The sequence below is a fragment of the Oxyura jamaicensis genome, chromosome 7 (genome assembly GCF_011077185.1).
Source record: "Oxyura jamaicensis isolate SHBP4307 breed ruddy duck chromosome 7, BPBGC_Ojam_1.0, whole genome shotgun sequence".
NCBI classification, from domain to species: domain Eukaryota; kingdom Metazoa; phylum Chordata; class Aves; order Anseriformes; family Anatidae; genus Oxyura; species Oxyura jamaicensis.
The window spans coordinates 20450739-20477075 of record NC_048899.1 but is presented as its reverse complement, the minus strand read 5'-3'; the positions used below and the strand labels follow the sequence as shown (position 1 = coordinate 20477075).

Below are 26337 nucleotides of genomic sequence, written 5' to 3'. Positions count from 1 at the left end.
TAGTCAGATATACTGGACTGGCAGATTAAAAAAATAAATAAACACAAATCTTAACTCCAAGGGTTGGATTTCACAAGCCATGCTGGGAAACCTCAACGATACAGGCCAAGATCTCTCCTGAGGGCTAATGAGAAAAATGCACAGAAAAACTGAAACAATATGGAGGAAAAATCAGAAGAAATGAAACACTGCAAAGCTATGAGGAAAAAGAGGACTAAAAGAATTGCAAGTCCAAAGTTTCTATCCAAGAGACAAGTATTTCCATACATCTCAATGAGAGAATAAATTTATATGACATTTTATGCTCTCTACAGAGCACAGCGAGAAGAAAAGTACTGCCAAAGAGACAAAAAGTTAAAGCCTCTCAGAATTCAAATGAGAATATAAAGACAGTTGTCAAAAGTATATTTATTTGTATCTTAGCTTTCTTAAAATATTTAACCTTTTTCTGTAGACCATGACTGAGTACATTCCACTTGACTTATTCAGGCATGATTATCCAGAAAACTTACAGTCAGGATTAGATTACTTCAACAGACCATCTGAAGAGTTTAAGAGGTGAAAAAAGTGTTTTTGTTTGGTTTTGTTTTTTGATTTTTTTTTTTTTTTTTTTTTTTACAAGATCTCATTCCAGCATGCCATCTTCCATGTAGATTTCTATACATGGCATATGCAAAGATTCACTGGAATTTTCCATCACAGTAAGTCTAGCAGTATCTTTCCTTGAGTACAATGAATCAAATTTGACAAGCCATCTAGAATCATAAAAGCACGAGTCTAGGAAATAAGTCTATGTTTCTACAAAATTATGTTCTGCCTTGCTATTGCTTAGCAGCACCCTTCTTATTAAAGAAAATTCCAGTATGATTCTGTTTCAAACAGAACAGAATGTACAGAAAAATAAGGCTACTGTATACAACATTTCAAGTTTATAGACAGCAAATAGAATTTAACTTGCCGTCATACCCAAATAGAACTTAACTTGCCAGCATAGTCTGCATTTTGATCTACTTTAATCCTGCTGGAGTTCTTGACACGAACCTGTGTTCATTTGAATAACAGAAACCTTTTCAGTTGAAAAAAAAAAAAAAAAAAAAAAAAGGCAGGAGAACACATTTTCACACATTAAGATTTTTTTCTCTTACAAACTCACTACCAACTTATGACACAGTTTTCCAACTCTCTTTCTTTCATCTTGCAGTACTGATCAATAGTTTCAGGATCCTTGATATATTATATATTATAACTTTGCTGGATGCTCAATGACAATGAGGTATCATGACAATGAAACATGGTGATACTTATCTTCTTTTTTTGTTGGTTGAAGTTATCTATGATGACACCAATGAATAAATTTAGGGTGAAAAACGATCCAAAGATGATAAAGGCAACAAAGTAAAGATACATGTATAGGTTATCCTCATACTTGGGCTGTTTCCCTACCTATATAACATAGAAAAACAGCAATACATCACTGATAACAGTGAAGACAAATTACAGAAGACTGGAGCAGAAACAGAAGCTGCAACCAGAGGGAAAGCAACAAGGAAAGAGCGAGGGGGATGCAGATTAGCTATTTTGGAGCATATCCTACACTTAATCTTTGATCATGTAAATTTATTTAATACAGGCATCTGTGAATGCACACACAGACCCACTTTTCCTCCCCTTTCCTTAAGTCTGCCAGCTTGTCTCTAATAGCACGTGATGTTTCATGTATAACCTACTTGCATACTTCTGTCAAATTTAGTATCAAAGACTAAAGGTAATTCAGCTCCTATGGATTGTATGCATATCAGTAGTTGGACAGAGAAGAGATGCAAAAAAATACCTGCATTAAAATGGGAAAAATTCTGTCATTTTATTTTTTGAGATTGTCAGAGTGCAGCATGTAGCTCTGGATTAGCTACTGCAGGTGCTGTCATTTGCTTTATTTATTTATTTTGGAGACAAGAAAAACCTGATCTGTACAATTGTACAATCTCAATAACAGAAATCCATAGGAAACTAAATGTCACTAGTTATGTTACTCATTGTTACGGATAGATTACTTATTAACTTATTAAAGTAGCAAAACTTTATGTAGGTCTACTTCAAAATTTTTTTTTTTACCTATTATAAATATATGTAATTAATTACTTTATAACTTAAGATCCATATAGAAAAATATCATTATTTATTCTGTTTATTTCAACTTCCATTCAAGAAGCATCACATCAACGTTGTATTTGCTTAAACTCAGTGAATTTTACATTGCACTTACTTCTCTAGAGTCAACAGCAGCATACATTATCTCCATCCATCCTTTAAATGTTGCCTAAAAACAAAATTTGTTAACATTTTCCATCAAAGCTTTAAATAAAAAGACACCTCAAATATTGTAAACATTCTGAACTATAAAATACCTTCTTGCAACATATTTGCACACAGAAATAGAAGGCAATATTAAAAGATTGTGGTAAGAAATTAGTGATTTATTCACAAAAAGTCATTTACTGTGGTATATTACTAATTATTAATATTTAAACTATAAACAAATTCTAGTCTTCAGGCAAATTCATATGAATTCTATGTGGAATGAGTTGAAATAAATATCTGAGAAAAACAGCCTTGTTGTAAACTGCAGTCTTTCTCTCAGCTCCAACTTTCTGACAACAAAGAACTAGAGAATGCCAGCACTGGTTGGCATTTTACAGACAGAATATGCAAATAGTCCTAAAAGAAAGTCAATAAGATAAGTAGTCTCAAGAAATCTTAAGAAAATGTAAAGTTTTAAATTGTTTAGACAGACAGCTTCTACCAGAAAAAGTTACTATTGCATTTACTATGTGAAGAAGTTTAAATTTAATCATTTTATGACTCATAGAAATAAATTATTATTTTAAAATGCTGCAGCTATACTTTTAGCTACACTTTTACCTACACAGTCTAAAAAGTTTAGAAATAAGTTTGCCATATCTCTTTGAATATATTGTGTAACCTCTTTGCTGTCCAGTTTATGAACAGATTTTGTACCTCCTGTGTCTTGTAAGAATGACTGTTAGATTACCCAAAATAATGTCTCTGTAGTTCAGGATGGTGGTAAGGGAATTAAAGTTCTGCCTGTGTGATTCTACAATGTCTACATATTTTACCTTTTTAACTAGCAAGGTTTATAGTATATACGAAGTACAAATGAAGGGATTAAAAACAGACACCATCAATAGATCTGTCTCAATACAGGCATCACTCTCTGATTATCCTGACTGATTTTTGTGAACAAGCTTAAAAATTGCAGAACATGGTGTAAGCTGTGTCTTATTACAGGTGTGGAATGCAGAGATTATATAGCTGTATTATCTGAAACAGGTAAATAGTATCTACTACCATACATACACATTGAGATAACACATTTTAATATTTTCTACCAATATGAACATAATCCTTACGTTCACCTGTGGGCTGTGGAAAATGAAAGAAAAGTTAATTATCAGCCTGAGGTGCCTTGTAGGTATAAAAAAAAGTGTTGACTACAGCATGACACTGTATTTTATTCACAACATAGGAAAAAAAAATAATGTTTCTGCCCTATTCAACATATCAAGTCTTTGTCAACTAAGCAACTTTATTTTGGTTGTGACAGGGAGGGGAGGCGTGACAGTGGGCCCAGACATCTTCAGTAACTAACGAAGTTACTGAACGAGTGGTGTAAATTCAATTTAATTGTATATAATTGAGTCCTTCACTGTAATATAATGCAGAATCCAGCATTTAAGTTACTACCTCCCCTTAATTCTCACAAAGACAGCTGAGAATTTCCAGAGAAGATGAACTGCTTGAGTAGGAGAAAAAAAGTTATAAACAGAGTTACAGTTTACAGTACTGCAATTAATTGACTGTTCATAAGTATATTGGCTAACCAGACCCAACTGAGCTTTTGGACTTTTGGATGAGCAGCAAACTACCACCAATATTAAATATTTCAGATTCTCCATCTGTTTTTGCTATTCTTGTGCTGAAAGGCAATGAGCAAAAACCATGCCTGTGGGAGTCTGAGAAAAAACACATTTTTATCAAGACCTTGTCTCAAGAGAAGCTGACCAGCACCTTTCTCCTTCTACCAGTTTTGTTGATTTCTGAACAATTTAGCCTGAAATGGTGTTCCAGAAAGTCACTTTTTGTTACCAGAAACAAGATAAAAAGACTAACTATTCAAACCCAAATAGGAAGTGACTACATGTGGCAACAGTAATGTTAATAGTTGTTGTCATGAAAAATTTTCAGGAATTCAAATATTTCTACTGTTTATCAGATATATTTAAATAAATCCAGGTGTGCCTAATACTCCAGGAAAATACTCCTGTCCGCCATGATATTAAGGTATAAATGTTTAGTTTACTGGAAACATTACATAGCTGAACAATTCTATGCAAGATAAGTAACACTGCTGTCCTCTAGATCAGTGAGCTATGCAATAGCCTAGTGCCATTTAGAAATAGCTACTACTTCTCCCTCGAGCAATCAGATGGTAACTTTCTAGCACAATACTAGGTACTCATTATCAGCTGGAGAGTTTAAGAGACAGAATAATGGCCAAGTGCTTATGAACACAAATGTTTTCCCAGAAGAAGTGTGTCAAGTGAACCTGATTACGAATACATGTTTCTGTCCTACTGGCTCCAATCTACACATGCTGCTTGTGCTTAAATATCTAGCAGTAGTAAATTTGGCAACTGCTCATCTAGAAACAAGCTACAAATTATCTACAAAAAAAAAAAAAAAAAAAAAAACACACTTGACAGACAATAACTAGACTGCGGCTAATAGGAATTATAAGAAGAGAAAGAACAGAAACAAAAAAGTGAATTTAAAAACTTTTTCCTTCATCTCCTTATTTCCATACCAGTAGTGTATTCTTTTTATTTGAATGAGCTGTAGAATGTATTTGACTACCATGGTAGAAAATTAATCCTAGCTGCATTTATTTATTTATTTTAACTAGATTTACTTCTATAAAACTTGGAAAGATCACAGAATCACAGAATCATCTGGGTTGGAAGAGACCTCCAAGATCACTGAGTTCAACCTCTGACCTAACATTAACAAGTCCTCCACTAAACCATATCACTAAGCTCTACATCTAAACGTCTTTTAAAGACATCCAGGGATGGTGACTCAACCACTTGCTTGGGCAGCCTATTCCAATGCCTAACAACCCCTTCAGTAAAGAAGTTCTTCCTAATATCCAACCTAAACCTCCCCTGGCGTAACTTTAGCCCATTCCCCCTCATCCTGTCACCAGGCATAGTAGTGGTAGCACCAGATTGTAGTTCGGTGCAAAGGAACTTTATATTCATGTGACAGATATTGGATACTTCTCCTCTTCCAAAATTGCCATAGAATTTATCAGATTTTTACCACAATCAATAATAAATAGCTTAATAGAACACATTTATAAAACCAAATCCTTTATCCATGCATATATTGTAAAATAACATTGGAAATTATGGAACTGAATATTACTGCTACAAAATTTAAAGCTGGAAAATTAATTTATCAAAATTTATACACTTACGACTTGAAGCAGAGAAAGATAACCAGCTCCAACATTATCAAAGTTTACTTTCACATTTTTCCATCGAACATCTGTAGTAGTGCTCGTAAGATTTTTACATTCAGTTACATTATCAACTTCTTCTGGTAGGAACTGGGCACCAGTTGTGGTGTTAACACAGTTAAAAAACTTGCCAGCAAACAAATTTACTCCCATGATGCTGAAAATTAGCCAGAAGGTAAGACAAACCAGAAGTACATTCATAATAGAAGGGATTGCTCCAGTAAGAGCATTCACAACCACCTAATAAACAAGAGAAAAAAGCTTTTTAAAAACTGTATGTGCATGCCTATATATAAAATATCAGCAATCATTTATTTTTCCAAATAAAGCAGAAGATTTAGATTAAATCATTAAAATACATTGAAACAATGCCAATAAAAATAGAAATATACATAATAGAATAAAGCGCATTACTATGTGCCTCGCTAACTCACATGCAGATTGGCCTTCCTTGGTGATTTAATAATTTATTAAGCATATTTTTATGAATTTGTTTTACACATTATTTCATGATTTCCTTTTTTCTTACCCTCATGCCTTCAAAGCGTGACAAAGCTCTTAGAGGTCTCAAAGCTCTTAATGTTCGAAGGGATTTAATTGCACTGAGTTCTGAGAAACCAAGGGCATGAGCTACTAAGCTAACCAAGGAGACCTAGATGAAAGAATATAAAATTAACATTTTAAAATTTTAGAATAGCCTCACAACACCAATATAATGCCTATTGGAAAGAAAACATCAATCAATCTGGGATATCAGAAAAAAATAATATATATATATATATATATTTGCCTGTAAACTAAAAGAGCCTTTATAATCTCTGAAACTTTCATAACAGACACGTTGTTATGCATATATTAAAACACACATAATACTTTTACAAAATGCAGGGCATAGGCTGTGTTGAATTACATGCGACATTTTTCTCAGGTATTACTGTCTGAGACAACATACCAAATAGTGTATTTTCATTTCTCATGAGTTCTTAATGGTGAGGAATTCATCCAACATTTTAGTACAAACCACTGCAATAGGTTAGGAGGACTACTAGAAATTAACAATGAAGTGCATCATTATATACAATATTAACAAAGACACAACACAAAGGAACAAATGGATTCAGAATTAGTGAAAGAACAGCTGAAAAAAAAAAAAAGAATATACTAAATAGGGTAAATCCATTACATTTGTTGATGAATACAACACTTTACTCTTCCGCTTCAAATGTCACAAAAATATTCTCAGTCAATCAGAAAGCAAAAACCACATGGAGTTCTGACATTGGTTACAAAGGATACATGATTCGGTATGTCCACACGTGTAAGTGTTACACTAAAATTTTGCAGTGAGTTCAAATGAAAGTAGTAGCCAATTAGATTCAGCACTTAAAAAAATTCCAAGCATTTTTTTCACTTCCATCATCACTCCCCCTGAAGTTTGTGAGGGCATGACAATTTGGATAATAATAATAATAATAATAAAAAGTTGAATAAACTCAGTCAAAGCTTGTAATGTACTAAAAACCCATCCCATTCTGCATGCAATCTTCAAGCACTAAACAATACTCTTGAGACTGATGATTACAGACATGATAAAATGTGACCCAGCAGCATTTGCTTCTACTAATTTGCACTTAGAACTAATTCACATAATAGCCAATATATGAATAACTAGTAATTAATATTTCCTGCAGATGGTTAAGTCGTCGAAGTGGTATATGACAAGTCAGACAGCACACTGATAAGCATGAATAGTAACTGTATGATGGGCTACATAAATACAAATGTTAGTACAATTACCTAAAAGCAATGCACTCAAATGCATGTAACAGCATACAGCAGTTTCCTGAAAAACAGTAGCTGTGACAGTCACAAGAGTTACAACAGAGTTGGTAACTTAATTGTGAGCTATGGCTCTACAGACTACCACAACCTGGATATTTAAAAGTCTTAATATTGAGTGCCAGAAGAAAATCTATGTTTATCTCCATCTGAGGAAGAGAATTGCTTCCAGTGTCTTAAGTTCAAAAATGAAGTTAAAAAGTCCAAGAATGATTAACAAGCTGAGATATGTTATAGCTATTTGCTTTAGAGTACTTAAGTAGGTTAACCAGTGGCACATTATAAAATACATAGAAAATGAGGAGAAACGGGCTACTTTTTTTTAAATGTCTTTTAAATGTAGCATGCAACGTCTTAATAAAATCAGGAGTTTTTAAAATCAAGATTCTGTAAATCACACTAACTAGATAAAACCAAAATAAAGTTAGGGAACTCAACATCTGTGCAATATATGAAATACAAGTCAGTGATCAGTACAATGCATTATAATGGGTGACTGTATTGCTGCATTTATGAAATAACTCACCTAAAGCTTTACAGAATTCACCAGCTGAACTAACTATAGTTAGGCCAGGTAGTTCACAAGAAGAAGCTTTCCATTTTCACAAGAAGATCCAGAAAAAGAACACACTCACTGAGCACAAAGACCTTTGTTTATTCCAGCAATTCTAATACCTATACAAACTCAACTATAATACTCAGTTTCAGAATAATGTTGCTTCTTTAAATTGAAATGCTAGAGGAACATCAAGACTTTAAGATCATACTTCTACAGTTCTAGAGAAGTAAGAGAAAATTTGTCAGATAACCAGATTTTCTTAGCGATAATACAATTATTGTATTGACATAGAAAACAATCCTCTTCCTGTAAGATTAGTACATTTCTACTTAATGTTGCCATAAGAATATCTTTCTTCAGAAACTGAAATATAATTTTGCATATTTTTCTGCTTTATTTATTTTAAAAGGGGAAAATGGAGAGGCAGGATAGTTCATCTCATGATGTTGTTTGTGGGCGTGCAAAAATGCATGCATGCAGTTTTTTTTTTGTTATTGTTGTTTTTGTTTTTTTTTTGTTTTTTTTTTTCCTATTTTTCTTTTTTAATCTCCTCCTCTTTGTATATGACCACAGTTTGGACACTACCTGTTAGCAGCTCTAAGCTTTCCTCTATATATAAAAGTGCTAACTGTAACATTTCTGTGATGTAAAATGACAATATTAGTATATACTTTCTCCAATACAGTAAATCTAATAGGTGTATTGTAACGAAAAGAAAGGGAAAATACATAAAACACAATGTTATAATACTTTTGAGACAGAAACCATCCTCTTCAGCTTCACTTCAACTTTCTGTTCTCCTAACTACCAAATTGCAATTACAATGGACAGAGAAATGCAAATTCAAGAATCACAAGGTTCTGGAAAGATACCATCTTAGAAATCCAGCAGGAGAAGAAAAAAAGAAGAAAACTTCTTTCTCTAAGAAAACATGTTAATTCTCATTTCATTAAGTTAGCCCATTTTCTCCAACTGGGGATTCCCCCCACCCCTATAATAGATGTTAAAAACTGAAGTGCAGATAAATGAGAAAGACTGATGAAACTACTTGTACCTTTCTTCCATCCCTACCCACCCCCCCAAAAAAAAGCTATTTAAAAAAAAGAATATTATATTAGTAAGGGACAAATAATTTCTGTTCTAGATTCCAGATCTCATCTGATTAGTTTGCCCTGCCTGTTTGTTCCCCTACTTCCCATATTTCTATGCAAAAATAACTCCTTAACAAAAATATATGCTAATATCATGCAATGTCATTAATTTCATTAATTTCTTTGGAGTGCAATTACCTCATTTTATTGCAATTGTCGAAAAACATTAATACTTTCACCGAACATCCAGCTTTTTTTCTGTTAGAATGAACTCAGAGAAGCTAAAAGGGACATTCTCTATGATCTGAGACATTGCCAAACAAAACCAAAGTAATTTCAGCTTCCAAATCAAGAATCTAAAATCATAAGTCAAAGAGAAATGGAAGAATTGCACTGAAATTCTTTCAACCCAGTAATAGTCAAAATGAGAACTGCAAAAAGTTAGGAGTCATTTGTCAGCAGCGATCCATAAGCTATCACTACTTTGTTTTCCTCAAACCTTATCCTTACTTCAATTACTGCCTCCTTGCCCTCCCCTTCTTCTTTTGTTGTCTTCATGACAGCCTGATATTCTCTCCCCACAGTTCTTCACCAGTGATTCATTAAGCTCAGGATCAACTGTCCTATGCTAACCCTATGTTCTCACTTATATCTCCCTCCCTCTCCCTTCTGCGTCTTCACCAAATCCAGAAGACTTAAGACCTTTCAGATGATACACCTTAATCACTGATTGGGACCCAGAGCAGTAAAACAGAGAAAGAAGAGAAGGAGTTAATGATAGCATATATACATAAAGTCAGATTTAGTTACTTATGGAACAATTACAATGTAAACTTGTTCACCAGCATGTAATTTTCTCTTACATTTAACCCAATTTGTATTCTTCACTGCATATGCATGTATCAAATAGTAGATATATAATGCAACCTGCCTAAACAAAAGTAATGTGCTACTTATAGAGTATAGTACCTACATCAACAATCAGGAAGTCCAGCCAGCACCAAGCATTAGTGAAGTAAGTTTGGAAACCATAGGCCACCCATTTTAGCACCATTTCAAGAATAAAGATGTAAGTGAATATTTTATCAGCATATTCTAGTATGGTCTTGATAGTCTTACGCTGCTCAATATATATATCTTCAAAAGCCTGTAGGAAATATAGGTTGTATGTAAGTCAGATATTCATAGGTCTTTACAAACTAGAAATTAAGCCACAAGAACAGAAGAAAAAAAGGCAAGTTAAAATTGCCATCATCTTTATATGTTTTACGCTGAAAAGCCAGGATATACTTGTAGTCTCTGCTTATGCTAAATTTAAGACTTTATAGTCTCTTGACAATGGGATTACAATATAATGATTGAAGTTGCCAAAAATTTTTTAGGAAATTTGAGCCAAAGTCAACACAGAATGCCAATTAACAGAAGTGAATTATGAGAGAACACGAGGAAATCAGTATCTGTACTACTTCTGGAGATTTTTCTAATTTACAGAAGAATAACTGTTCCAGTTACTTCATAAAACTTTTGCATAATTTTGTATGATTTTTATCATTTCTTAATCAAGAATTTAAACATAATCATCTCAATAAGCACTCACACATGCATCACCTTGTATTCATCAAAAACTGATCTGCAGAAGGTTATTTGGCAGCAGAATTTTAATAATTAATTTAATATGCACTGGGAAAATATTTTAGGAACTTTACTCCAAGCTCTCTTTCAAACGAACTCTGATTTTTTTCTTACTGACCACAGATGTGTTATAACCATGTTTTTGATAAAACATTCTTCATAGACACTGTTTTTATGGATGTACTTACCAGAGCACCACTACTAAGAAGAATCATGAAGACAATAAATGTTTCAAACCAGTTGTGTTCTACTATCCTGTAGCATGTTTTTCTAAGGTTCCACCAGATTCTTCCTTTTGTGCTTTCTATATTACCTTTACAGCACTTAAACTTCTGTATACAACCTAACAATATAAACAACGACAAGCTACTTTAAGGTAGAATTCTCATTGTTCTGAAACAGCAGTATCACTTTCATCTATCTCCTGTTTCACGAGATAGTCAGCCTTTCAAATTACTGGATTCTGCTTAAAGAATCCTTACCTTCTTGATTTAATACCTTGGATATAAGAAGGCTTGCATTGAAGTGATTTATTTTTTTTTCCTAATACCTTTATACTCCATTAAGCTTAGAAACAAAACTAGTCGTCTAATTGAGGTAATTCTCATTTATAAACACATTTTTTTCTATATACAGATAACTAGGGAGCACGTTAGAATTTCCAGGGAGTAGAAACAAAGAACATGAAAATGTAAAAACTTTCACATGAACTAGAGTTCAAGAGTACAGAAGCTTTTTTTAAAAGGACTTTTGCCTTTCAGCTACTGCTTAAATAAAGCACACAGATGTAAACACCCTTTAAGTTATATTGAGGGTTGGTATCTACTTCAAGAGTTGACTAATGATACTTCCTTTCATGACAAACACCTGATTTAACTGGAGATTGCACTATAGTCTAGAAGCTATAAAGAAACTTCCAGATTTCCATCCAAGGTAACCTAGTAAGAGTTGACTTCTTTATCCATAGATTGGATTTTTCTCTTCAAAATTGAAAATCCCTGCTTGAGCAGGTACATGGAAGTTACATAAACAGTATAAAAACGTCCAAATAAATGTCAAAAAAAAGTATAGGTAATTTAACAGGATATATTATAGGTACATTTTCAATTCCAGTAACTATTTAAACCATATATTGAAATATTATTTTCCATGAATAATATTTTAATTTATATTTTCACTAATTCAAGATAATTTGAAGAACACATTGTAATTTCTCAGATAAACATGAGTAGATGAGAGCAAGATATTCTAAGTATAGTGGAGAAAGTTGTCCACATGGTACATATTCGTGATAGCCATCCGCAAAATAAGCTTCACCTTGGAGGGCTCTCTACCACATCATGGGACCACAAGAGTTTATTTGCACAGCCTACGGTCTCTAAGAAACACATGAACCTCACTACATGGCTTTCCTTTCTATATAATCAATCATTTTTAAAGAAAAGTAACCAAGTTTAAATTATTTTAATGGGTCCCAAAGGCAGTATTCTAGTTTTCTGATGAGTGTTGTTACGTTTGTGTGCTACAGGTTACACTGAATTTCATCATCTCACATAAAATTACCACCATGATGAAAAGCATGATGTACTTCACCTTTGACTCCTCAAAATGCCTACATAATGGAAAAAAATAACTCTACACCAAAAATAACAGATAGCATATAACAAAGAATTGTAATACAATATAAAAGTATTTGAGAAGTATAAATATTTTTAATCAAGAGCTTGCACATCGCCCCATATTCCAAAACATTATTTAAAAATAAATACTCCTAAGGACAAAAGCCCTAGCCTAAGTCAAAGGTGTCTTCATAACACTACATCAAAGGCATAGCTGATAAATACATGACAATGATAACAGCCTTAAAGTAGAACATATTTTATTTTGAATGACTTTCTTTTAATCATGACTTAAATTAAAGGTAAAACCTGTAATATCACAAAAAAAGGAAAAAGCTCCTATATGGTAAATTTCAGTAGTCTATAAAAGGATATTGCTATGCAGAACTAAAACAATCTTCTAAGGGCATTCAAATATGCCATTAGACTTATTTACTTGAATGAAAATGTACGATCTCATTCAACCCATTTAATTTGACTCACCTGTTGCATCCCTCATTATATTTAAGCACATAAATATATATTATATTATGTACATACCTTCCTGCCCCCAGTCAATAGTGAAATGTCAAGATAATAAGTCTGTTGTCTGAGTCAGCCTTTCCAATACGTGAATCATCCACTGGATTACTTTCTAGCACTATGGAGGGAACACAGGTAATTGCGTATCTCTGATTTAAGCTTCTCAGTGAAGCAGCTCAAATTAAGTGGAGTGAACCTGGTTTACAGTTTGGTCTCACAGACTTCACTAACGAGAATGGCATTTAAATCAATAGGAATACCGATTGCTAAGAATCAGTGTATAAAATTACATCTATCATGATAAATAATCAAATGCACATATTTAATTTTGCATCACAAAAAAGGCTCCGTTGTCTTCAGTACAACCATCTACAAACAGCAAAATTAATCATATCCTAAGACTTAAACAAGGATATGGGACCACATTAGAGAATAGTTTCCTTGGACTGCGAATGCTTGTTGCAAACAACTCAAATGTAATTGCTAACCCCACATTTATTTCCATACCTTCCGTAAAACATGCCTGTAGCTCTGATGCTTTTTCTGGTTCAGTCTCAGCTTTTTCTTCTCCAAAGAGAGCTAAATTAACTGTACTGCCTTCAGATGAGCTGGAAAAATTTAGCTTCTGAAAATAAAATTCCATAGTAGCAGTTATACTCTAACAACATTGACATTTTTGGAACTGTAAGTAACATTAAGCATGCAACACAGTATACAAGTAAGAACAATATTTGTCACACACAAACATCCACATATAGCAGTCAATGCTGTTGAAATGTGCATAAATCATCCAACTTTCTACCTATAGATTGCAAGGTGTATCATGTAATCTTTCACTGAATTTCAGAATTCCTGGTCCAATTACAGTACTATGTTAGCATTCCTTGAAGCTAACTACTACCAAGTAGATTTTTTGATACATACTAAATTTATTTTGTGTTCTACTGTTGTTTTCTTAAAACACATCTCCATTGCTATTTTTTAAACCAATATGAGTTATACAGTATGCTTTAAGTTCATTTATCTTGGTAACTGCTTTCATCATAGCAGTCTTCTCAATCTTAAGACAGTAAATCCTTGACAGTAGTATGTTATACTGTGAACTATCAGGATAAACTGTCCAAGGATGAAAGTGTAGCAGACTTTTATGGACTGATTTTAATAAAGGGACATTTTTTCATAATGTGAAAGTAAGGGAAAAAAAGTAAGTTCTTGTTCACTGACATCTTAAACGTCAGCATGATGCAAGCCAACTACTTTTTGCATATGACAAAGATTGACAATAAAATTTGGTTACCATTCACCACAGATAATACATTTATTTACTTTTGGTTTTAAGATACAAAATCCTGGTAAGGAAATGTTCAAACTCATGTTCAAATCTGAACATATTTATGAAATTAATTATGTGTTATATATTAGCATATAATTATCACTACCATATGAACATTTATGTTTCTTTCTCATATCTATTAAAATTTTCAAAAAGGAAAAAGTATGATAAATACATTTCAACTGGCATTAATTCGCATTCTCTTTTGTCAATGCACATATGTATTACATTGTGCATTCAGAAACTACCTGTTACTCTGGTACACATACCTGTACAGTTAACACCCAGAAAATAAGGATATGTATTTTAAAATAATTAAAATGATATTAATTGAAATTACTACTAAACAAATGCTAATAAAATAATATGCCTGAATTTATTTTTTATCTTGTAAGCTTCATGTGTCTTGCACTAAATCCATACTCCGGAGATCTTAAAGGAAGACTGTGGTGTTCCGTACACTTGATCTGAGTATGAGTACCAAACTAAGTCAAAGTAGTTTAGGTCACAGCATTCTCTGACATTTTATGATCTTATTATCAGAAAAGTACATAATGTCAGTAATGGATTCACTGAAACACAACTAAATGTCTGTAGGGAATGATGTAAGCACATTTTGTAAAACACCCTCAATTTTCTAGAATTAACCATGTTTTTTCATGAATTTTCATGAATTTAGCTAGACTTGCATGATTAAAAGATACTTAAAGAGATATTTAAAATACAACAAGACAAGTTGCGGGCACTATCCAATGGAACTATATTCACAATATTTACACCTAATTTTTGAAATGATGGAGGACAAATCTATTTGAAGTATGAAATAAAAATCTACTTTATTCTTTGCTATGTTTGTGAAAGAGGGCAAAGACTACTGAATAAGAAAAAGTAATTCAGTGTTCTGCATTAACTTTTTTAAAAAGCAATTCGATATTGCCTAATTTGCAGCTACTTTAGAAACTGATAACAGGAAATAAAACCTCAAAGTTATTCATATTTAATGTAAACATGTCATTTTCATTTTTTGAAGTGCTAATTTTAAAATACCAATATTCGCAACACTTTTCCCAAGCACAAATTCTAGTGAACCTGAGAAAAGCTCTAAATATACATATCCTTTATTAATACGTTGCTTTCATCATTCCACAACTTAGCATATATTTTGCAAAATGCTGCAGCAGTGGTGGATAAACTGAAATAATGAACTGAATTACAAAACCTAACTAAATAATTATATATGTATAAATATATATAATTAGGAGTATTGAAAATTAAGTACTACATTAAGTGCCCTGGGTTATCTAAATTGTAAGCTGATTAGTGTACCATTTGAGCAGATGACATGAATTCAACTAAAATATATATATATATATATATATTTAAGTACTAACAACAGTAAAAGAAGAACTATAAATACAGAAGAAACTGCAAAGAATAAATGAGTTTAAAACATGAAGTTATATATCTCATTTATTCCATGGTAGAATAATCAATCAGAGATTATTGAGATATTTATTTTTTTAGTTTAAGAAGACAATTTTATTGACTCTAGAGGCAAATTGGAAGCTCTATGAACTGTTCTGGTATCAAGAACAGCTGGTCTGGTTCCCTCTTTCTTCTAGGGACACTGCAGGATATTATCCTGGGCTTGAAGAGTTACAGGTTTAATTAAACAACAGTTGTCCTTTTCATATTTTATGCCCACATTTGTCACTCACATTAAGACAAAAAGTATCAAACAACAACAGCAAAAAACTCTGACACTAAAAATCAGTATGTATAGAAAGCTTCTTGTTCTGACCCATTTAAACATTCAGGTAGATTCTCAGCCAAGCACAATGTTTGCAGAGATTCAACTGTTTTTGTGAACCACTCCAGTAGCAGGAGTTTTAGGAAAAATTCCCTTCATGTTCCAGAGCATTTGGTTGCTCTTCAAAGTTTACCAAACTAAGGTAAGAAGGCCTCATTTTATATACGCTAAGCACTGGATTGAATGGATCAACTCACATATGCAAAAGTTGATTAGGTTTGCAAACCAGCACCTAAAATATTTTTGCTCTTTAATGTATTTCCCTCATTAATATATTTTTTAAAGACGAAAGTATTAGCATTGGCAGTGAAAATAACTCAGATTTTGAATATGTTAACTTTTTCAGTGCAAATATCTACAGTGCTGGTATAAGGTCAAAATTTGTTCTGAAGGAACAATGGCAAAAATACTTACAAGAATAATTTTACTACAGCAAATAGTTCCACTGAAGCCACTTAAGATTGCTTGAGGTAATTAAAGTATCAAACTGTAGTGAGCATCATCTTCCATACAATAAATGACAGCATGCAAAATTGCAGATGATGTATTTACAGAAAACTCCATAACAAGAGCGAATAATAAGTAGTTCACTGATCATTCACATGCTGCTAACTATTGTGCATCAACTTGTATCAAATAGTTCACAATTTGATATTCAAATAGTAAAGGAAAATCTGATACTGTTCCCAATTTCCAAAGCAAAGAGCACACATACTACCAACACAACTGTAAATATTTGATATAAAAGTTATATAAAAAATTATCACATTTAAAAAGCAAAACAAACCCCAAAAATAGTAGAAAGAAGCTAGGAAATTAATTATCAGTGTTGCTTAAAATAAGGAGGACAAAACAATGAGCAAACAGCTCGTAATTCTTTAAGAGTTAAAAGCAAAAGACAACTATTAGTAACAGCCCTTCAGTGAATATGTTTCAGGAGTCTCTTAAGAGAATCCACAAATATTACTAAGTAGAAATGCAATAGAAACTCTTAGCATACCTCTGTTATGCCACTTACATTCCATCAGCTGAGTATTTCCTGCTTAATCCGTTCTATATTCAGCAGGAAATATGTCTTCAAATCTTATTTTCCATTTAGTCTCAGCCTTACTGCCCCCCGAGTATAGAACTTTAGTGTAAGTACAACCAGTAATATCAGGTTTATTGGGGTATTTTCATTTATATTAATAAAATAATAAATATAGAAAATAGAAATTATAAAATAATAAAAATAGAAATAGAAATTATATATATAATCAATAAAATATAATGATCATACAATATATTTATGCAGTAAAGCATAATAACAATAAACAATCATTTTTATTTATATTGGGGTATTTTTTATGAAGAAAATAAGTATTTCTAAATAAGGCTCACAAATTATTATATGAAGAGTAATCTCCACATACTGTTTTTTTTTTTTTAGCCAACATAAAATCAAAACCTCTCTCCCCACCCCTATGTAACAGGGAAAAAAAACCAATGTGCACAGAATCACCATATCATCTAGGTTGGAAGAGACCTCCAAGATCATCTAGTCCAACATCAATTAAAAAAAAAAATGATCATAGTATTACCCAAGTAAAGCAATAGTAAGATGACGTGATCGTCAAATGAAAATTCAAGTATTTGTGAGTCAAAACATTCTAAATCCTTGGTTTGATATTTTACACGCTGTTCTGCACCTACCCAGAGTCATGGCAGAAGCAGAGTCGCATAAACAATCTCCATCAAAACAAAATCATCAATCCATACTTAGCACCTCTAAGATGGAATACTACCGTAGTATACTCTCTCCCACTTGACTGCCTTTTCTAAAATGGTTTGAAATATCAGTAGGACGACTGATCATCTTTCTGAATAGCTTGCAGGCTCCTCGGTCACAAAAGTGAGACCTGAAATACTCTAGTATATAATATAGCACAAAAGAGTACATGAGAGATAATGCAGGATCCCACAACAAAAGCACATAAAAATGTATTTGGAAAAGGAATACCTCAATGATTCCTAAATGGCAAGTGGAACTGCCTGCCTATTCAGAAGAGAAAATGAGGAACAGGAAATATATAAATTGGTAGTTTTGGAGTTCCTTAGTTTAGAGATTTGGGAAGGTACTAGTTGTTATTTTGTCTTTTTAGTAAATGCCTTCATTTTAGCCTTATCCTTGATTATCCTAACTTCCATTTTTCTTATCTTTCTCATTTTAAATTATTTTTAAATACCCAGATTTTTTTAGAGACCTAAATCCTATACAGATTTTCTGCTTAAAATGTTTTACGTCTTTCTAAAAAAAATAAAATAAAATAAACAAAACACCCAAACAAATGGACTAAATTCACAAAAAAACAACTATTATTGACAAAGAGCTAAACTGATGCATTACTAACTTCCAATTTTAGACTCATGCAAACTTCATGAGTAAAACTAAATTATTACATCTAAATTCAAAAGGACTGACTACACATATGCATAAAAAAGGCTTGTTTGATTGTTCTCAGGAGTGTCTTTCATTCTATTATTTTACCTTCTCTTACATGAGAAAACTGCAGTGTAAATGATAAAAACATTTTGAATAGACATGAAACGATTTATGTTAAAAGATATAAACATTTCAGCATACACAAAACTGTAATAATAAAGAAGATCAACAGGCAATGGGCAAATGCATATGATCAGAAAAGGTTTGTAATTACATGACAGCTAAAAACATGGTTCAACAGATGAACAGAAAAAAAGGGAGAATTACCTTTGCACTTTCATAATGTCATAGGCTGTTAATCTCTTTACACCTTGAACAGTCTTGACATTTAATTCAGTTAACAGTAATTAAAGCCTACAAAGCATGCAGCTTATGCCACAGAAGTAGTACAGAAAATACCAAAGATGTAACAAGGACAGAGGAACATGTTGGGGTTGCCCCCAACCATGCTGTGGTATGAGTCATGGGACTCAGTGGCTGTGCATGTTTTCACTACATTGCAATGGATGGGGAAAAATATATTGTAGCTGAGTAGCATGCAGGCCAGTCAATCTCAAAAGTGATCATATATGCATGATTTGTTTAGGTAACCTGTTTAAACATGCTGACACGTTGCTCTGCTTGGTTAAAAAGCACCAGAGCTGCGTTCTTGAATGATCCAGCTTGATTTTACTCCTGTGAGAAGTAAGAATGGTACGCAATGAAGTTAAAACATGGTACCCTTTTTTTTAATTTTTTTTTTTGAGTACTGGAAGCAGCAGAAGTATGGATTCCTACTTATTTAAATATGTGTTTTCAAGATATGCTACACGTTTGCAAAACATAACATTTATCGCTACTGATTAGCGCTTTAAGCTTATCTAAGGACATATTATAAAAGATAAAACTAGAATAACATCTGAAGATCACAAATATGTATAGGACTTGGGCCTGAATTTTAAAGTAAAAAAAAAGGAAAGAGAGAAAGCTACACCTACAGTATGTATATTTGAGCTTTAGGAGTCCTTTAAATGCTAGTAATTAACAGAGATATATTTTTCCTTGCAATTTATTTTCAGGGTTATTTCTAGTCTTCCCTACATGCTAAATGTGTATCTAGGATATGCTTTCAGAAAGAAGCCACATGGCAAAACAAAATCAATTTACTGGGTCAAACATGAAAACTTCAGGGTATGCAATATCATCAATAATTTAAGGTACATTATGGATTGTAACAGATGTTGTTACCCAATTCTTAAATGTAGAATAGTGAAGAACCAGGTGTCTTCAATTTCTGCATAATTTCCAGGCGAGGTATAGATTTAACAGTTATCCAATCGAGAAAATTACCATCAACATCATCAGATATTCCAAAAAAACCCACAAGATTTAAACACACTAAGGCCAGTATCCTTTATTCACATTAATAGTAAGCAAAAGATGTAGCAGCTGTTCAGCAGCTATAAATATTTTCTGTTTCACTCTGAGGAGGTCTTCTCAGCTGAAAGGTTAACATAACAAAGAAACAGAACCTCCAAAAAGCAGATGGAGGAAATCAAGTGTCAGGAAATTAGTTGTTCAGACAGCAAACAAGTCTAATATTATTAAATACTTCATTGTACAATAAAAGAAACATGTAAAGAGTCACTTTATTATACCTTTCAAATTTAATGTAATTACACTTCGCTACAACAAGCTTATTTCTAAAATTTGGTAAGAATAAGGCAAATTCATCTTGTTCAAAACTCCCATAAACAAGAAGTAAACACTGTATTTTTTCTCATCCTGTTTAATTGGTAAATTCACCTTATAATACTGCCATTGTTCCCTTGGCTTTTCCTAATAATTCTAACTTTAGAACTGGAAAATTTACTGCTCTGATTACCCTGAGTTAGTACCTTGTTAGCTTATCCTATATAATTCTGAACTCAGTAAGCTTTAAAAATCAGACAGGAAGGGCATTAATATTATTTTAAGATATCCATTTATTGCTTTTTTTAATAGCAGTTTACTTTCATCCTTACTTCATAAATATTATGATGATAATATACTAAAACAATATGCCTTTTGTCTGTTTAATTAAACATATATATCAGTTTATCTATCCATCTGAAAAATTTTAAAAAACTTCCTTTTCATAACACTTTTATAAATTGTTTTATATGTCTTTATATAATGCTGCCTGGATTTCCTACTCCATTTAGCTATACTTTTCCCAATTCATCACAATTTATTCACTTTCAGTCTAGTCTAACAATCTCAAATTGTAATTACTTTCTATTTCTAAACTATAATAACCATACTGTGAAAGAATACAAGTGTTGTATGTCAGATCAAAACCATTCATTCATTCAAAATGTAAACAACTTAAATCTTACCTCCTTACTTTCCTCCAAATCTGAGTCACTGCTAAACTCTTCTGTATTTAGATGTTCAAAATCAGATTCTCCAACAGCTATTGGTACCGTAACAGTAAGGCTTGGGTTGTTTATGAATGGTGGATAATCACTGCTACCTACAACAGCGGCTGTTCCATTCTCATTTCTGTGGTAAGTTGTATCTATCCTTATTTCAGCAATGGTACAGTTGGAAATGCAATGGTGTCTCTCATCATTCAACTGATCTGTTGCTGTTTTTTCATTTACAACTCTTTGTTTCCCCCAACAAGATTTTTGGACACATTCACCTGCTTTTTTCTTCACATAATCTATTCCCTTCTGAATTCTTGCAACAGCAATCTGTAAGTTATTCATTTCGTTATCATCCTCTGTAGGAGAAAGGCTGTCTGAACTAAATGAACTCAGCAGCAAGGCCAGAAAAAGGTTCAACACCTAAAAACAAAGACAATAGAGCTGGGTTTTCTCAATTTTTCATTGACATGTTTCTTCTATCACCTATTATGAACAGCTTAGACATGCTCTCCTCTGCCGTATATGATTCTGGAAATTAAACATTAAATAACATGTAAATGCAATGTAAGCACAACACCTGCTTTATACTCAATGCGGTTGCTTTTTGTGATTTTACATTGCTGTATGACTACAAAGACACTTGTAAATTCCACTTCTGCTTATGTTTGTGGAAGGGTATTAAGGCTAGAAATTAATATCTTTGGTACAGACTGAACAGACCCAAAATGTTTAACTTCTCTTGCACAGAGAAGCCCTCTGCAGCAAGGCATAGCTAATCTGTGCAAAAAGAGCTTTCTTAAAGGCTGGTCCAAACCCACACAAGTGTTTTGCTGTACGTGACTTAAAACACATGAAACAACCCCTTCCCCAAATCTTACTTAGCTCTCATCCTCTTCCCACTGCAAGACAAAACATAGAATAAATTTCAGTTATATAAATCCAGAGTTTACCAAGAGCTCAAAAGTTACTAAGATTGAAGTAGCCAACAAATTCTTTAATTTAATTTAATTGCTCAAATTCTTTAGACCAGGCCCTTCTAGGCAGCTCTGAAGAAAACAGGGTAAAAACCACATGGTGGGAATACAGAAAGACAACTGGATAACAGAGCCATGAAGACAGAGTAGAGACTGTCTGCTCAAAATAAATAAATGAAAAAATCTGCTAGAGCTATGGTATAAAATCAGAGTACAGTGAATACTGTAAAAAAAATAATCAGAGTTCAATACTACATTCCACAGATTTCTCTCTTGTGGCTTACAAGGCTATTTGAGGAAGATATGTTGCTTGGCAACTCTTATTTATTTATTTTTTATTGTAAGACAACAGATTTGCAGAAAATCCTGAAGAAAGTGGCCGTGCTACTAGGAGCATGACTGGTTTCATAATCAGCTTATTCCTATTAGAAATTTTGTTACTAAAGAACGAGATCAGGATGGCTAATTCAAGAGCTCTTTTGCTGCTGACAGTTGCCTAAAGAAAAGATCTGGAACTGCATGGAAAGACTCTGTGGGTAATGAGAAAAGCAGAGCAAAAGGCTGAGCAAAGGCCTCAAATGCTGTTGAGTTAATAAATATAAAACATTTAAAAAGAAATTTATACATGTTAATGTATAAACTGGTCTGATGCTTTCAGAAAAAAAGAAAATGCAATAAATCTGCTTTTAAAATTATAGAATCATAGAATATCCCGAGTTGGAAGGGACCCACAAGGATCATCGAGTCCAACTCCTGATGTTTATAAAAAGCACCTAAGAAGTAGGAAGAAAAAAGGTGAAGAGTTGAAAATGTGAAGTATTTCTATCTGTTTTAATGCAAAACTAGTGCCTTCCAATTCCACTTTCCTTCCCCTATCTGTGTAATATGTTAGGAGCAAAGCAAGGTTTAAAATAGCTTTAACTTCAGTCTAAGAATTTTAAAGCAGTCATTTAGACAGAAAAGAGCAGGGAAAAAAATGGTTATGTGTGATTAGAAGTGTGATTAGGAAGAAAGTCCTCTTCTGCAAAAAGCCAACTCCCATTTTGGGAGCATAATACTTGTGGGGCCCATCATACTCTAAGTAACAAGTATTAGTCCACAAAAATCTGAACACATGATGCTTCTTCCTCTCACCCATATTCTCTGAATTGTACTACATACCCTGACAGGCCCTTCATTAATTTTGAGGATTCTACATAGGATCAGAAATCTTACGAGCAGAAAACTCTATTTTAGAATACATATTCATAACATTGAAAATAATACAAAACATTTAAATAACACATATAACGCTATAAACCACTTAATTACTGGTTCTGTTACCATTCTTTCTCTACATGAATTCTCAAATGATTCTGACTACATACCACTAGGTTTCCAATCACCATGACCAGCATGAAGACAGTAAGGCACATAGGTTGGCCTGCAACCTGCATGCAGTCCCACATTGTTTCTATCCATTCTCCACACAGCACTCGAAACACAATCAAGAAAGAGTGGAAAAAATCATTCATGTGCCAGCGTGGAAGTACACAGTTGGTGGAGATCTTGCAGACACATTCTTTGTAGTTTTTTCCAAACAGCTGCATTCCAACCACAGCAAAAATGAACACAATGATGGCCAGCACCAGGGTCAAATTCCCCAAAGCCCCCACTGAGTTGCCAATAATCTTAATGAGCATATTTAGAGTGGGCCAAGATTTTGCCAATTTAAAAACTCGAAGCTGAAAAATGAAAATAAAGAGACATTATTTGTAATAGTTATAAAAATGCTATAGAAATAAACAACAGATTACAGGCAAGTGTCTCTTAATAATAAGGAAAAAATAAAATAAAAACTAAATAACCTACAACAGGTTTCCAACATCCATAGCTCATACAGAAACAGGAGTTTCATAAAATCCACTCTTTTTAGTGGCTTACAATTTTTAGACCTTTTTATCCTATGTTTTGTATAGCATATCTGTATTCTCTTCTACATGAGTGAAACTGCACACTAGTGGAATTTATTTAGCTAGTGAATTCTAAACACAGCAGCACATATCTCAACCATTTTTTGCAGAAATGCATTAAAAAAGTTGCAATGGAATTCTGCTAAAAGAAAAAAAAAGGATTCTGAAACCGTCAAAGGATGAATCTTATCAATCAAAGTACATTGTCTCCAGCAAACAGGAAAAGGACCAGACCTACAGCCTGGAAATAAAAGCCAAACATAAGCTGTAAGTCAAACCTTTCACCTTATGAAGGAAAAAAAGGTATAACTCTCACTCTTTCCACCCAAAATAAAAAGTATATAAAACATATTTTGGTTTTGAATACATGCAAAATATGGGAAATATGTTTCTAATTTAATTTATCTTTTTACATTTTTTTCTATTAAAATAAAGCATTAATTTTTTGCCAAGAGGAAAAAATGATTTGTTAAAATTAATTTATGAAATTAATAATTTCTGCATTTTAAAAGAACAATTTTTTAAAAAGAATACCCTTTTGACAACTTCCACATAGGAGCAGACAGAAGACTACAAATGTTTTATTTATTTACTTCTTCTCTCAGTATGCACTAAATAAATTGTACACTCACTGTGCTGTTACCCATTCATGCTAATACAATTAGAATGGTATCACAGTTCTTTTCCCTTGACAAACACTTAGCTTCTTCTGAACCATAAAATGGAACACATTATTCCATGATTATATAAATAATTTTGTAAAACCTGTTTGCAGAGATATCCGGTGACACTTCAGAAAAAAATATAGTATTAATGTAATATTAATACGAGTATAAAAATACTATGTTTATTTACATGGGTACAATTAAAATTCAGAATTCCATGCATAATTATAATCATTAATTTATTTACCAATCTGAATGATCGTAGAACAGATAATCCATCCACATTTGATAGAAAAAGCTCCACCAAACTAAGGGTCACTATAAAGCTATCGAAAATATTCCAGCCAACTTGGAAATAATAAAAGGGATCCATGGCAATTATCTTGAGAACCATTTCTGCTGCAAAAATTCCAGTAAAAACCTAAAGGAAGAATGTTTATTATTACTTAATAGACGAGTATGAATAAGTTAAACCAAAAGACTAAGAATGACTTAATAGTGACAACCTTCTTACAGCAGGATGTCAATAAGGAAAATCGTCACAAGTTGAACATCACAGAGAAGAAAAGTGGCAAAATCAAAAGGAGAATAAGTCTATTAACTTTTAGTTAAACCCAAGATGCATTTAGTGACTCGTGAACAATAATCTATACCTAAGGGACCTCCTGTTTGCTCACTACATCTGCCCTATATCTAATTAAAAGAACATTCCCTAGCAAGATAATAAAGTCTCTCTTGTCACAATGGAAGCTGCTTTAGCTAACGTGTGGAAAAAATATGAATTGGTCATCAGTTGGAGAGTGATGTGCTATTAAATGAAGTCTTCAGGAGAACTCACAGTGACAATTAGCATGTCTTTTCTTGCTAGCTGCAAATAAAGGCCAATTCTGTCAAGGCTCATGTTTGAAGCAAAACTTCTTTCTGCCTCTGACAGGCTACAGATGAAGCAGAAGGCAAACAACACTTCTGAAAATGGAGTAAATTCATTGTATTTACTGTAAATGTATGCACACCAGCATCTACAGAACTGCAAAAAACATGTTTTACTAGAAATGTAAACAAGCTTATTACAAAAACAAAGAATATTATTTGACAATCTTTAGAAGAGTTCAAAAAGCAAGAAATCAACTGCTGAAACTACACAAATACTGTTCTCCTCAAATATACCCTGAATCTTTTTTAAAATGGCAATGTGATATGATTATCTTCCACAATGATCTCTTACACCACATAAACAATTGAACTATCTCTGTATTGGCTAAAAATACCAAGATACAATTCCAATGTTGACACATTAACATCTCTGCACTTAAGCCAAATATATTCCCAATATGTACTGGAATTTCATTTATTGTAATAACTGAATTACACCGCAATCACCAGAAATTCCCCTTAAAATGAGCGTGAGAAATATAGCAGATGATCTGTAGTATTGCCACAAATAAACTAAAACACCTACATACAAAACCACCTCACAGGGAAAACAACTGTTTTCAACAGACACTTTTGGTATAAATCAAAAGTTCTTTGCTTTCCAAATTATTATGGACCAGTCAAAGCAACACTCTGAACAAAATTACAAAACAAACAAAAAAAAAAGCAAAAAATAACAGTGCAAAAATATTAATCCATAACAATATCCAACATCTGGTGCTTCAGTGCTTTTAGTGATACTTACAGTACAAAGTATCTAATTTGGCGCCTACTTTTCTTGCAATACTAAACAAAATCAAATCAGATTTCTCTTTTGGTTTTCTGTCATCCAAACTCTGGTCGTTGAAAACTCTATTTGCAGAAATGTCAGAATGGAAATCATACGCTTCAATACAACATACTTCAAATGTTATTTTTAGACTATGTTTAGTAAAAATAA

General features: G+C 32.8%; 2 protein-coding genes across 4 annotated transcripts in view; one reads left to right on the top strand and one right to left on the bottom strand.

Annotated features, from left to right (window-relative positions):
- Nucleotides 1-26337, top strand: part of XIRP2 (xin actin binding repeat containing 2) — a 201652-nt gene that overhangs the window by 33847 nt on the left and 141468 nt on the right. The gene's annotated exons all lie outside the window — the stretch shown is intronic.
- LOC118169756 (sodium channel protein type 2 subunit alpha-like) overlaps nucleotides 1-26337 on the bottom strand; it is a 69358-nt gene that overhangs the window by 6717 nt on the left and 36304 nt on the right. For all 3 annotated transcript variants that reach the window (XM_035331335.1, XM_035331333.1, XM_035331334.1), the window contains exons 15-24: nucleotides 24712-24885; nucleotides 23215-23571; nucleotides 20841-21293; nucleotides 13366-13483; nucleotides 10906-11060; nucleotides 10059-10232; nucleotides 6126-6248; nucleotides 5555-5836; nucleotides 2264-2317; nucleotides 1306-1443 (exon numbers count right to left, since the gene is read on the bottom strand). In XM_035331335.1, the coding sequence (XP_035187226.1) occupies nucleotides 1306-1443; nucleotides 2264-2317; nucleotides 5555-5836; nucleotides 6126-6248; nucleotides 10059-10232; nucleotides 10906-11060; nucleotides 13366-13483; nucleotides 20841-21293; nucleotides 23215-23571; nucleotides 24712-24885 (2028 nt within the window). The remainder of the gene's footprint in view (nucleotides 1-1305; nucleotides 1444-2263; nucleotides 2318-5554; nucleotides 5837-6125; nucleotides 6249-10058; nucleotides 10233-10905; nucleotides 11061-13365; nucleotides 13484-20840; nucleotides 21294-23214; nucleotides 23572-24711; nucleotides 24886-26337) is intronic.